The sequence below is a fragment of the Drosophila kikkawai genome, chromosome 3L (genome assembly GCF_030179895.1).
Source record: "Drosophila kikkawai strain 14028-0561.14 chromosome 3L, DkikHiC1v2, whole genome shotgun sequence".
Taxonomy (NCBI): Eukaryota; Metazoa; Arthropoda; class Insecta; order Diptera; family Drosophilidae; genus Drosophila; species Drosophila kikkawai.
This window is the reverse complement of record NC_091730.1, coordinates 27,258,852-27,272,500: the sequence shown is the minus strand read 5'-3', so window position 1 is coordinate 27,272,500 and position 13,649 is coordinate 27,258,852. Positions and strand designations below refer to the sequence as shown.

The 13,649-nt window shown below is 38.8% G+C and overlaps 1 protein-coding gene across 1 annotated transcript; it reads right to left on the bottom strand.

Annotated features, from left to right (window-relative positions):
- Positions 1-3,344: 3,344 nt before the first annotated feature.
- LOC108084501 (MICOS complex subunit Mic10) lies at positions 3,345-10,564 on the bottom strand. Its single transcript, XM_017180739.3, has 2 exons — positions 10,377-10,564; positions 3,345-3,529 (listed from the first exon to the last, which is right to left on the bottom strand). Exons 1-2 carry the CDS (start codon positions 10,456-10,458, stop codon positions 3,393-3,395), a joined length of 219 nt encoding a protein of 72 aa, XP_017036228.1. The 5' UTR covers positions 10,459-10,564; the 3' UTR covers positions 3,345-3,392.
- Positions 10,565-13,649: the final 3,085 nt, after the last annotated feature.

The window sequence follows — 13,649 nt, the reverse complement described above, 5'->3', positions numbered from 1 at the left end:
CTGGTTGGTCAACAGTTGTCTCCCTACATCGTTCCTGATGTATAGGTCTAGCAGCTTTTCCAGAGTTTTAAGGTGAGGCTTATCGATCTGTAATCCTTGGGGCTCATGTGGCTGCACTTTCCTGCTTCGGGCAGGAAGACAATCCGAGAGGTCCTCCATTGGATAGGGATATAGCCCGTGCTTTAACAAGCTGTGTATATTGCGTAGAGCCATGGGGTGATCACTTTCTTGGTCGCCTGCAGCATGGCTGGGAATATTCCATCTAGTCCTTGTGCTTTTATCCTCGCAAAGGAGTCTATAGCCCAGTGGATTCTACTAGAGGATATTAGATCTTTTGGAAGATGCTCTACTCCAGTTGTTAGGTCCTGGTGCTTATTTGCATCGGGCACCTCAGTGCATCCTGGGAAATGCGCGTGCATTAGTGCTGTTGGGGCCTCTTCGCTGCCGTCAACCCACTGTCCATCGTCGCGTTTGAGCTGATTCTGTATGGTTGGCTGCTTCGAAAGCAGCTTCCGGAGTCTAGCCGTTTCCGGGGCAGTCTCTATATTGGAGCAGAAGTTTCTCCATGAGTTTCTCTGCGCCTTGAGTATTTCTTTCTTGTAGCCCCTAAGTAGGACTTTGTATCCTCATTGATGATGTCATCTTTCGCCTGCTTGGCGACTTTGAAGAATTCTTTGAGTTTTTTGCGTCGGAGTGAAAGGTCCTTATTCCACCAGGGTGGCCTGGTCCTCTTTCTCGTGTCCGATATAGGGCATGATGCGTGGTACGCATCCAGCAGTTCTTTGGAGAGGGTCTCTAGGGACTTTTCTATGTCTTCCGCGGATTCTACTATGCCCGGAGAGATCGCGAGCCGTGTCACGATAGTCTCCTTGAACTTTCCCCAGTTAGTATTCCGGGGGTTCCTGAAGACTGATTGTTTTGGAGAGTGTTCGAATGCGTATTGGAACCGTATGTACTTATGATCTGAGACGGATAGTCTCTCAAGGACTCTCCATTCTGATACCAAAGTACCTTGTCCCCTTACAAGAGTAAAATCTAGCACGTTTGCTATACTAAGGTTGGTTGAGAGTATGAAGTCTAAGAGGGACTCACCTCTGTCGTTTATGTCGGGGCTCCCCCATACGCAGTGGTGCGTATCTGCACCCACGAGCAGTTGCTGGTCCTTCGGGCTGGCTTCTACCAAGCTCATGAGTTCTTCTGGTGGGGCCGTCATGTCGTGTGCCATGTAGCAGGAAGCTACCAAAAGGCGCTTTTTTCCGCTCTCTAGCATCACCATGGTCAAGTCATCAGAACTGTAGTGAGACATAAGGTTAGCGTGTAGACCCTTCCGTACAAGTACTGCGGTTCTATTCCTGCTTACCGTTGGTGGATGGAGAAAATTGTAACTTGCGGATTTCAGTCCGGCGATGGCATTGCCTGAGGCGATCCTGGACCAAAGCTATGTCGGCGGATCCTTGCTCCATGGCTATGAGGAGTTCCGCCGACGCGACCTTGCTCTAATGGAGGTTGAGCTGCAGCACCCTGAGTGTCATGGGTACTGGCCTCACCTCCATACGACGGGTTGACTACTACGGCTCCTTCGTCGGACTCATCCAGCGTCATTTCCCGGTCGGCATCCACGATGGTTTCCAGATCTAGGTCCTTCTCCACCACATCTGCCTTCAGGGTGTGAGCATCCTTATCCCCGGGGTGACGCTTTTTAAGGCGCAGGTATACGCTACCCATGCCCCACGCCATCTTCCCGTATCTGGGATAAAGGATGTCCTCTGCCTCCTTGTTTATCTTGAGGACTGCACTTTGCCCCCCCTCCTTGGGTGATGGGGCCGCAACGTGCAGAACCTTCCAGTCCGCGGTTGGGATATCCGGGTTCTGACGCTGCAGCAGCTTCAGCGCCCGGTCCGCTTGGATTGCGATGGGGAAGAGTACCTTCGCTTTTGGAGTGGATGGGATTAGCTCCCGGTCCACCACCTCTAGCTTGGCTCCCTCCCACAGCGCCTCAAACTGGCAGACCGCTTGCGTCAGCCACTTTCTCGTCGGGTCATCCATGCACTTTAGGATTTTGACTCCATTTAGTCACCCAGCGCCATCGAAGGTGGGCATGGGAGCTTCGGGATCATCCTCCATCCGTGCGTACAATGACTCAACGAGCCGCGCATGCACCATCTTCCACTGCGCCTCGGTAATTTTGCCGGCTTCATCGCTTCTGTCACCTCACTGACTTTTGCGGTTTTTTTTGGGCTTTTTCGCCATTTGGGGATGGCCTGCATCCTCCTTAGGCCCGCGTTGCCGCTTGCTCCCCGGTGCGTCCATAGAGGCTCTTTCGGTTGAGCGTTGCCTTTTGTTGGGAAGCGTCTCCTCCACCTTGTTGGCGAATCCGCCAGTCGATCTCATGTGGGGGAGTTTGGCGAAGTGAAGCCTCCCCTGAGCGATTTTCTCCTCAGCCCAGGTAAGCTTTGACTTCTGCTCTGGGGATAGGGCGGCCTTTTCCTGGAGCCGATCCTGGATGCGGAGGGCAGCCTTGTACAGCGCCTTGGCCTTCATTCCCTCGCTTGACCGCTTTGGCCAGTCCCTGCGCTGGGAGCTGGTGCCTGGTTTCGGTGAGTGGAGAAGCTGCACGCTCTCAAGGTCCGAGTCTGTATCGACTATGGCACGTGAGCGGCTCAACTTCCCCTGCGTAGTTTTTTCGGCAGTAGCGTTGCATCTGACATGACCTGCTCCCGTCACATCAGAGGTGTAAACGCTGGCGACACGCAGAGAGGATTGCTCCCCCCCGTGCCCGCCGGTGGTAGCGGTCACGCCTTCCACGTTTGAGCTGACATCCCAGCCCTGGTTTCTTCCTTTAAACACTCCAGAATGGTTTCTTTTCCAGGGGTACCACCCACTTGCGTTTTATGCCTTCCGTCCGGCACCTCCACCCATGGCTAACGGCTCACTTCCTTAGGCTTTTTAGGATAGACGGAGTTGAACCGTGGCCTTTGCTAGACACTGTATTATCGCGGACGGGGCAAGCAGCAATGCATTACCCGTGTCCATATCTATCGATTATTGTCAGCTGTTCAGGGCTGGACGCGCTGTTTTCACTGGCGTTGCCACCCGGTGACAGTGTGCCCGTACTTCCTATCTTTCCCGCGCCCGCCATAATTTGAAATAGAGATCTTCTCCATTGTTATTTTGTTAGTTTTATGTCGCATTCCCAAAATTAATTGAACAATAACAGTTTAGTTTTCCACCATTGCGGGTCTACATATTCTGCCGGTATACATATTCTTAAAGAAAAAATCCTTACGTTAGACCTCTGTTGTTTACCCCACACCACCCAATAATCGTTAATCGTTAAACACATATTCTTTTATCGCAACAATTTGTGTTTGTTTATTTATTTATTTTGTTCATCACTTCAAAACATTTATATCCTTCTCACAAGTCCTGTACGCAACACCGATGCCAAACCCAGCGCCAAGCCATGCAGGCCACGCACGTCGCTTAAAAAATAATAGAGACATCGCAGATCCAATAAGAAGCCCTCCACCTGAAAAAGTAAAAAGAATTTATTTGTTCTTTGAATTTATAATATTTAGTAAGACTAAAATATTTGACATAATTTTAAATATTTTACGCCCAGGTAGTGGCAACTACTATACTTATGCATATGTACTAGCAAAAATCACCTTCATAGGGTCTTCCCACACACCGTCAAAGCGCATCCACCGTTCGTTGAGCAAACGGTCCATAAGGTTTTGCCGTGCCAAATTTAAAACGCATCTAAATCTAACCACGGATTCCTAGACGATAGTTAGGCGATAGTTTTTCAGTGCAACTCTGATTTCTTCTTCTTAACAGTGAAAATTTGACCAACACTACGAAGATGTAAACAAAGTTGGCGAGGAACAATTGAAAAATGAAATTTAAAATGGGGCGGCAAAGATACAAACATGCACAAAATAATTGTTGGTGTTTTTTTGTATATTCTTGCCCCAAAATTTCCCACATCTGCCGCTTCAGCCATCATTGATTGCGTTTTCATGAGCCACAGCTGATCGATCAGCTATTATTGGATGCGCAATAAAGCAGCTTAAGGGGGGATATACTTGTAAACGGTCAAAATTTAGACATTTTTCGTGAATTTTTTAATGTAGGAAATAGTCAAGGAATCTTCGTGAAACTTTGGCGACCCTATGGAACATATGCCGTAGCGCCTCGAGCTTTGAGTTGTAAACTAATTTTTGTTGTATTCATTACAACTGTATCTTCTATTTGAACCTAAAAAACCAAAAAGAAATCAAGACAAATGCCATTTAAAAGGGATCAGTTTTCTTTTCCCACCCTCTTATAAAATAGTAATACTATTAATTTAGACAGCGGAATTTCGTCGTCAGAGTACTAGGCTTAAGGATTTTCTTTGCTCACACTGGACATCTGTTTGTAAACAACAAAATTTGAAAATATTAATAAATATGACATTAAAAAGTCCTTTGTGGGTTAAATTCCATACTATGGGCTTCGCCTTGACAGCCCCTATCAATGGCACTTTTTCCTTCAACTTTCCCTCCATTAGGGGTGTATGAATAAATCAAATAAACTCTTTATACAGCACGATATCAGCCGTCTTGATCTGGTAACGCCATTTAATTTTAGCAGGTATCATTTTCGCCGTCAGAGTGCTGGCATATAGTCTTCTATATACTCTCACTGCTATATATGTCGGAACCGGGCCGGATAGGACGACTATATCATATAGCTGCCATACAAATGTTCGATAAATTTTTAGAAAAAAAATTATAACTTGGCTGTTTTTCAATATTATTCCATCATTTTTGAGATGTAGCCATTTTATATTATTCCAGAATTTTGTTAAAAATTTTATGATTTAAATTTATATCTTATAGCTGCCATAGAAACGATCGCGAAATTAATCGAAAAAAAAATTATAACTTCATTGTTTTTCAACGTATTTTAATCTCAATTGGTACATGAGCTTCTGGTACTATTTCAGAATTTTGGTATAAATTTTATGAAAATCGGACGACTATATCTTATAGCTGCCATAGGAACGATAGGGAAAGTAATAGAAAAAATTATAACTTCGTTGTTTTTCAACGTATTTTCATCTACTTTGAGACATGAGCTTTTAGTATTATTTCAGAATTTTGGTAACAATATTATAAAAATCGGACAACTATGGCAGCTATATGATGCCATAGAAGCGATCCGCAGATGTAGAGAAAATGTAAAGCTGGAAATGCAAAACTGTAACTGTTAAACTGTAAACATAATAAGCATAGGTAAAATGTTATGATACTCTGTTTAGATCTGTTTTCGGCATTATTATTTATAATATAAATATGAAAACCAATCTGCAAGGGTATACAAACTTCGGCGTGCCGAAGTTAGCTTCCTTTTTTGTTTAACTATGAACTGTTCCAATAGTTTAAGTGGATACATTTGTTCCTAAGGATGTGTTAATGGCGGTGTTAATTTTTGCAGCCTATAAATGTATTTTTTCCTGTTTGTTTTTTTTTAATTTCCCTATCTTCCCCGATAGTCAATTACTGTATACGGGATCAACCATGGGATCAATCCTCATTGGGTGGCTGTAAAATAATTTTCTTCTGGAAAATGTTTTGACTCCGTAACTTTCGGCATTTGGTAATTGATTATCACCCACAATGACGCTTTAGTGTTGTGTTTTTCTATGAATTAAATTTTAAAATGTTATCTCAACCAGCATCCTTAAAAAATTGGACTAACCCATGAAAAAATAAATAAATAAAAAAAATTTGTCAGAAACGAATTCTTTTGTGAGCATAAAAATCGATTTGGTTTTATATATAATATTTGACTTTAGCTTGTTATTAAAAATGTTTTCTGCACGTTTTTTTTTGTCATATGTGTTGAAATTTGTGGCAATGTTTCCATTTGTTATCAAGATTTTAAAGTGAGCATTGTTTCGTAAAAGTCAACATAAACTGTTAAGGGGGATTGTACATTTAAACCAAAATTTTATGGGAAAATTCTTTTTTATGTTAAAAAAATAATTTATTTATTAAGTACCTCAGATAAAGTAAGTACGCAAAGTATACAAGTGATAACGCAAGCATCAAAAACGTAAAAAAAACTGCATTTCCACATCAGAGTGAATCAAAAACTTGTTCCATCAGTATGAAATAAACATTTTTTTGAGCCCGAATGTGGGTAAAAAAATGAGTTATTTAGGCCTGCTCCGGTAATCGTAACATTTTCGTTTTCGTTTTGGGCGAAATCGTACGATTTCGTTTTTAGCTGCTCCGTTTTTCGAAAAATGTTTGCTATCGAAATGTTTCGTTTTCTCATTGTTTCTTATTGCTCAAGAAGCTGACTTGATTTTTCAGTAAAAATCAAACAACGCGAAGAACTGCCTTTTATATTTACTATTGCTTATTTTGAAGCCGGGAAAAGGCAAAAAATTATGGAGTTAAGCAAATCTAGGCATTTAAGATGCTGCCACATTTTTCACAGTTTTAATGCCGGTGGTCTCAATTAATTATTTGGTCAACTTTGACCATTTAAGCCATCAAATTAAATAGCATTATTTATAAACAATTTTGACTATCCTTTAAAGTCATTAATGTATTCAATTATATTTTATAAGTATTTTTAACTGGCTGTTTCGATCCACAAACAATATGGCAACCTTGGCGATAACTTTTTGCTATGGACTTATCGACCTATCGCCAAAACGAGAGAACTTGTTGAACAGGGCAAAAATTTTGTTGTCAAATCTGAGATGGGGTCAGAAATAAATTTTTTATAAAATAACTACCTGCCAGAATGATATTGTGGTGGTGTGGAATAAACATCAACAGACCACTGACTAAAATATTTTTTTCATTTTGTAAATAAGATCTGATTTCATATAAAAAAAAAAAGCCATTTACTTTTCATTTCGGCCAGAAAAAGATGCCCGTTTTTCAAATCGAAAAAATCTTTCGTTTTCGAAAACAGTTTTTAAAAACGAAAAAATCTTGTCGTTTTCGATTACCGGAGCAGGCCTGATTATTTTTAATAGGGGTTGGAAGTGAACTCATAATTTTCTGATTTTTTTTTTTTAAATTTCTTTTGGGTTCAAATCGGATTTTTGATACGAATTATGAGCCGTATCTGTTTACAGAGGGAAAACTCAAAGATCGAGGGGCTGGGGCATATATTCCATAGGTCGGCCTTTTGTAAAATATTGTTTAAAACACATTTTTTATCATCTCCGATTCCCCTTTTAACTATCTCTAAAGTTTCACGACAATTGCTTGACTATTTTCTACAAATCTCAATGTATATTACAGAAAAAATTTAAGTCTTGCAGGCGTACCTTAAGGGTCCATTTTGGTTAGTTGGGCCAAAAAATAGGCCATTTTCAGAAATTTTTTGTGGACAAAGGAAAAGAGATAGAGAGTTCAAACTTGTCACACATATTTATCATAGTTTAAAGATTATTTAGCAAAATTTTCAAACATTTTTAGAGCATGTCCTGAAGCAGGACACAGGGCGACGTAAACCCATGCCCAAAAAAGGCACCCCTCTGGCGACCATTCTGCAGGACGTAAAAATCGAATGAAACAAAAAATTTTAAAAAGTTCTTGTTTAGAATGAATGTGGTTATGGAATAGGCTACTTTTTTTTAAAATTGAATAAAAAATAAAAAAATGGCGGCGCCTCAAAAAATTGTTTTCGAAAAATTTCTTCACTTTTTTGTTGATTAAAAATCAAATGTTTAAGGGGGGGGGGGGGGGGTAAGGTATTTAATTTTTTTTTTCGTAAATTTTTTTTTTTATATTTTATTTTGAAAGTTCAACATCTTAAGAATATTGTGTCCAAGTTTTACATCGATCATAGGAATATTGACGAAGTTATGCGGAGTTGAACGAAGGTCGGTTGGTGTTCAATGCATGAGCATCGCAAAGTTTAAAGCGCTCTCCTGAAAAATGCCATTTTGAAAATCGGTGTACACGATAACTCAAAATCTACTGAACCAATCGGTTTGAAATTTGGAACATAACTTCTTTAGATAATTCTACAGGTATTCACGTAGAGCTTTTTTTAATTTTCTTATATTTTTTATTTAACAAATTAACTTAATTTTTTAGTCAAAATTGGGGGTTTTGACTTCAAATTTTGATAAAAATTGGGGAAAAAATTTTAAAAATAAAAACGCTTCGTGAATACCTCGGGACACTTATCCTTTAACGAATGAGGCATAATTTTTGTAGATCTGATGATTCTGAGGACAGTTAGGATGTACACCGCAAACCAACTTTTTTTGGAGGCGACTCGGGAGATAACTCCTCTACCTCTAAATATTTTTCAATACAAAATTTATTAAAAACTGTTCAAGTGTTGTGTTATTATATGGTTTTTAATTTGTTAAGCTAACTTTAGCCGTTTCGCCACAACATTTTATTGAAAAGGGGGCATTTTTGCACCGAATTAACCTTAGCTGTAGCTGCTTTGAGTCGGCCTGTTCGGAGGCTCATAACTCTTAAACTATTACGTATTTCGATTTGCCCTTTCAGTATGATATTTTACACACTTAAAGCTATCGAAAAATGCAACAAAAAAAAAAAAAAAAAGGATTTTTTTTCCAACTAACCAGAATGGACCCTTAATAAAGAACAACAAATTCCCACTCTTAATGTAACTAATTGGCTGACCTCCACGTATTGGTAAAACTAAAACTACTCAAACTAGCCAGTAATAACGCTTATATTGATTTAATTGATTTGCAGCTTTAGCTGAATTGTGTAAAAAGTAACAACTTATTTTAATGTTTTTTATTGGAGTTTTTATTAGATGCTCGAAAAAGACAGCTATACCTGTTATTTTTCTGATTATTTTTTTTAATAACGGTCACACCGAAATAAAGAGGTAAACAATAACTATGCATTTCTAGAGTCATCGTCGAAGTATTTCGGCACCTATGTTTCTGGAAGCCTCTAAATTTATTTTGTAACCTTGTAATGCATACTGCATCTTCCACAGAAGGATTGCAGAATGTTAGTGGGAATTCTAACAGGTCACTGCCTGTCTGCTGCACATGCAGTCAAGCTGGATATCACCAACGCCAAATGCCGGAAATGTGACGAATCCGAGGCAACCGAAACCTTGCCCTAACGAGGGCAAGGATGAGATACCTAGGCTCTCCGGTTCTGGCATCGTTAGAATATGCCTCCAGGAAGCCAGGCAAACTACTTTCCCTTGCGAAAAACACCTTAAAATTCAAGGACCTTGTTACACCGTTGCAGGGTATTACAATTTTAGTCAGAAAGTTGCAACGAAGTGAAAGAGTTCGGACCCTATAAAGTATATATATTCTCGATCAGCATCAACAGCCGATTAGATCTAGCCATGTCCCTTCGTTTTTACGCATGTCCTTACAGTTTTTAAGATTTCTGAATAAAACTTTGCAGATAGTCTTCGGAAGGGCCGGATCTGATAACTATTTCATATAGCTGCCATAAGAACAATCGTAAAATTAAAAAAAAAAAAAAATGCACTGTTTTTCAACTCATTTGCATCTTTGCATACAACTAGTCAAAAAACAAAGTCTTCATATTTTTAAAGTACAAAAGCCATAAGTGTCAAAAGTGACAAAAAGTGAACCATGGAGAAGGTTTTTGTCTCGCTGTTTATATGCGTTGCATATAGTGGGCATCTATACCACTGGTTTTTACTTTCCACAACCGTTTTGATGAACCAAGGAAAATATTTGCAGGCTCTGAATGCTTAAGCCTATCCTTTGCTATCTCTGGAAAGAAAGGCAAAACAATTATCATCATTTATTCTGCAACAGGATAATGCTCCATGCCACAAAACCCATATTGTTATCAGTTGTTTAAAAAATGTTGGCGTTACCATCTTGAACTGGCTGCTCCAAAGTCCAGACTCAAATATTATTAAGATCAAGTGGCCCCTTTTAAAACTCAAAATAAAAGAATTCGTTGAAAAAAACCCAAAAAGAGACCATATCTAAGGTAATTTCCCTTCGGGAAGAGATATCCTTAAAGATCCTTCAAAATTTGGTAAATCTGAGGCCGAGATGACTTAAAAAGTTGTAGAAGCAAATTGTAATGAAAAATTCAGAGGTTAATTTATAAAATAATTGTGCCGACTAGTGTAGTTCGTCAACTATACAGTTTTAGTTTCAAGTTTACATCTGCACGAAATAAGGTGTGAGCCACTGTATTTTAGAATGTACAACTTATGTACATACATAAATGGATTAAAAATCTCATATGAATGAATATATTTTAAGTTTTCAGGCTATTTCACTAAACAGAATGATTACAAATATTTTTTCTAAAACCTAATATGCAACGACTGCCGCTTACATAATTCGATTTACTTACATCCTTTAATTAACGTATCTGAAATACAGGAATCCAAACGTTTTCCAATCTTTTCTTCAATAAACTTCTCCTCAGACTTCATTTTTTTAAATTGCCTTTTTAGAAACAGTCAAACTAAATTACTTTCGTTAGACACTAATAAGAGTCAAATGTTTATCTTTTTGTTCACTGGAATCGATGATAAGAAGAGCATTGTATTCTAAACTTATAATGCACCGTCCCCACTGGAGTAGAGCTGTAAAAACTAAAAATATCCATGGTATCGATGGAAAAAGTTATACTACGTACGTACTACGTATGTAAATTCAGCAAAAGTTAAGTGCAAAGTAAAAGATTTTTGATTTATTATTTTTATTTATAATTTGTGCTTGTAAAGGAATCCCGAAAATCCAAAATTTAGTATTCTGAAATAAAATAGATGATCAAGTAAATAATCAATGAAATATAATTTAATATAATTTATAAACTAATTCATATGTATATTATGTTCGGAGCAGACCGCCAGCACATAGTCACGCGCGCATAGGTGTACCACTGCACCTGCAGCGCTTTTATGTTTTCTCTTTCTGCTCTTTCTTATCTCGCCTAAGCTGTCGCGTTATCTATCAGCCAAACTACATTTGCACGCTCATAAAACATTTATATATTTTGAAGCCAAGCTTTTACATACACAGTCTGCAGCTCCGTTGTCTTCCCCACAAACATATATCATATAATAAGTGAAGAACATAGGAAAAGTTCGTATTTAAATATAAATATCGATGTATTATAATATACAAAAATTGTATATATCCATTATGTAAATTCATATATAATTTAAATTATTTCCGTTTTCGATTTAACTCGATTATAATCAATGTTCTTGAGGAGTTTAAAAAAAATTGATTCAAAGTGTCTTCCCACACACCGTCAAAGCGCATTCACCGTCCGTTGAACAAACGGTCCATAAGGCTTTGCCGTTCCGAATTTTCCCAAATGGACCGCCGTTAGAACACATTAAAATCTAACCACGGTTTGTTTGGAGATAGTTAGGCGATAGTTTTTTGGTGCAACTCTGAAAATTTGACCATCACTATGAAAGTGTATACACAATTGGCGAGGAACAAATGAGAAATGGAATTTGAAATGTGGCGCCAAAGCTACAAGCATGCCCAAAATAGTTGTTGGCGTTTTTTCTGTATATTCTTGCCCCAATATGTCCCCAATTGTTACTATTTAATATAAACCGCCTACCTCTACCTTATTTTAAAGATTTTGGATGCCTATACCACCTATAGACACTCTTCGGGGAATTTGCTCTTTGTTAGAGAAAAATCATTAGAAAAGCTAAAAATCATTGTCATTTAATTCATTTAAATTTAGTGCGGATAAATTCTGACGCAATCTGCGCTTTTGCGGTTGTACAACAGCCAAAATAGTTGGTAAATGCTCCATTTCAAAATTGCAACTGCCAATTTGAAAGTCTTTGTCTACGTTTTCATGAGCCACAGCTGATCGATCAGCTGTTCGGATGGTGAATGCGCTTTGACGGTGTGTGGGAACACGAGTTTCACTTTTTTTTTTTAAATCCCAAGCGTTCCTCACAAATGCGCTGTGTGGGAAGACAGTATCACAGAAAATCGTTATACTTCCAGCTATACTGTGCAGCACAATACCTCGATTTTTTTTATTCACCATCGATTTATGGCGTTGTAAGTTTATAATTAATAATATTATTAAAATATATTTCCCAAGGAACTCAATATCTTACAACATTTTTTGTTTAATGTTTCATCTTCAAATTAATTAAAAAACATGTTCAAAATGTGATAGGTTTTCGACAAATTTATGCTATCGGAATGTTTTATTTTCTCATCGTTTCGTTCCGCTCAAGCAGCTTATACGGTCTTCCCACACAGCGCATCTGTAAGGAACGTTTGGGATTTTTCGCAGATGCGAAACTCGTGTTCCCACACACCGTCAAAGCGCATCTGGCATCCGAACAGCTGATCGATCAGCTGTGGCTCATGAAAATGTAAACAAAGACTGTTGAATTGGCAGTTGCAAATTTGAAATGGAGCATTTACCAACTATATTGGCTATTGTACAACAGGAAAAGGCACAGATTGCGTCAGAATTTATCCGCACTAAATTTAAATGAATTAAATGACAAGGAATTTTAGTTTTTCTAATGATTTTTCTCTAACAAAGAGCAAATTCCCCGAAGAGTGTCTATAGGTGGTATAGGCATCCAAAATCTTCAAAATAAGGTAGAGGCAGGCGGTTTATATTAAATAGTAACAATTGGGGACATATTGGGGCGAGAATATACAGAAAAAACGCCAACAACTATTTTGGGCATGCTTGTAGCTTTGGCGCCACATTTTAAATTACAAATCTCATTTGTTTCTCGCCAAGTGTGTATACACTTTCGTAGTGTTGGTCAAATTTTCAGAGTTGCACCTAAAAACTATCGCCTAACTATCGCCAAACAAACGGTCGTTACATTTAGATGCGCTTTGATGCAGGGCCAGTTGAGAAAATTCGGAACGGCAAAACCTTATGGACCGTTTGTTCAACGGACGGTAGATGCGCTTTGACGGTGTGTGGGAAGACCCTGTAACTGTAGCTTTTTTTTTCCATATTTTTTGCTTAGAAAATATAAAAGGCAGTAATTTACGTTGTTTGCTTATTACCAAAAAAAAAAGTCAACTGTTTGACCAGTAAGAAACGATGAGAAAATGAAACATTCCGATAACAGAAATTTGCCGAAAACCGGAGCAGCTAAAATCGAAAACGGTTCGTTTTCGCCCAAAATGAAACCGAAAAAATTTTACGATTACCGGAGCAGACCTGAATATTTTTCATTACAGGAAATTAAATGTCGGCTGGTAGAAGGCAGATGGAGTCTTTGTGGCATAACCGTATTATAGGGTCTTCCCACCGAGTGTGCATCTGCATCCACCGTTCATTCAACAGATGGTCCCTAAGGATTTCCCGTTCCGAAATTTCCCTTTTTTTACCGCATCCGTTGTCCATCTAAATTTGCAGCGCCAAACAAATGGTCATTAGATTTAGATGCATTCTAATGCCGGTCCAAAATGAGAAAATTCGGAACGGCAAAATCTTATTAACAGTTTGTTCAACGGACGGTGGATGCGCTTTGACGGTTATGTCACAGGAAAAATTGTTGATATCCCCCACTTCAACCATATTTGATCAATTAGCTGACATGGTATGGTGCGAGGTGGATTGAGCTCTGTAGGAAGAGTATTTTCACATCGAAACTGTTTT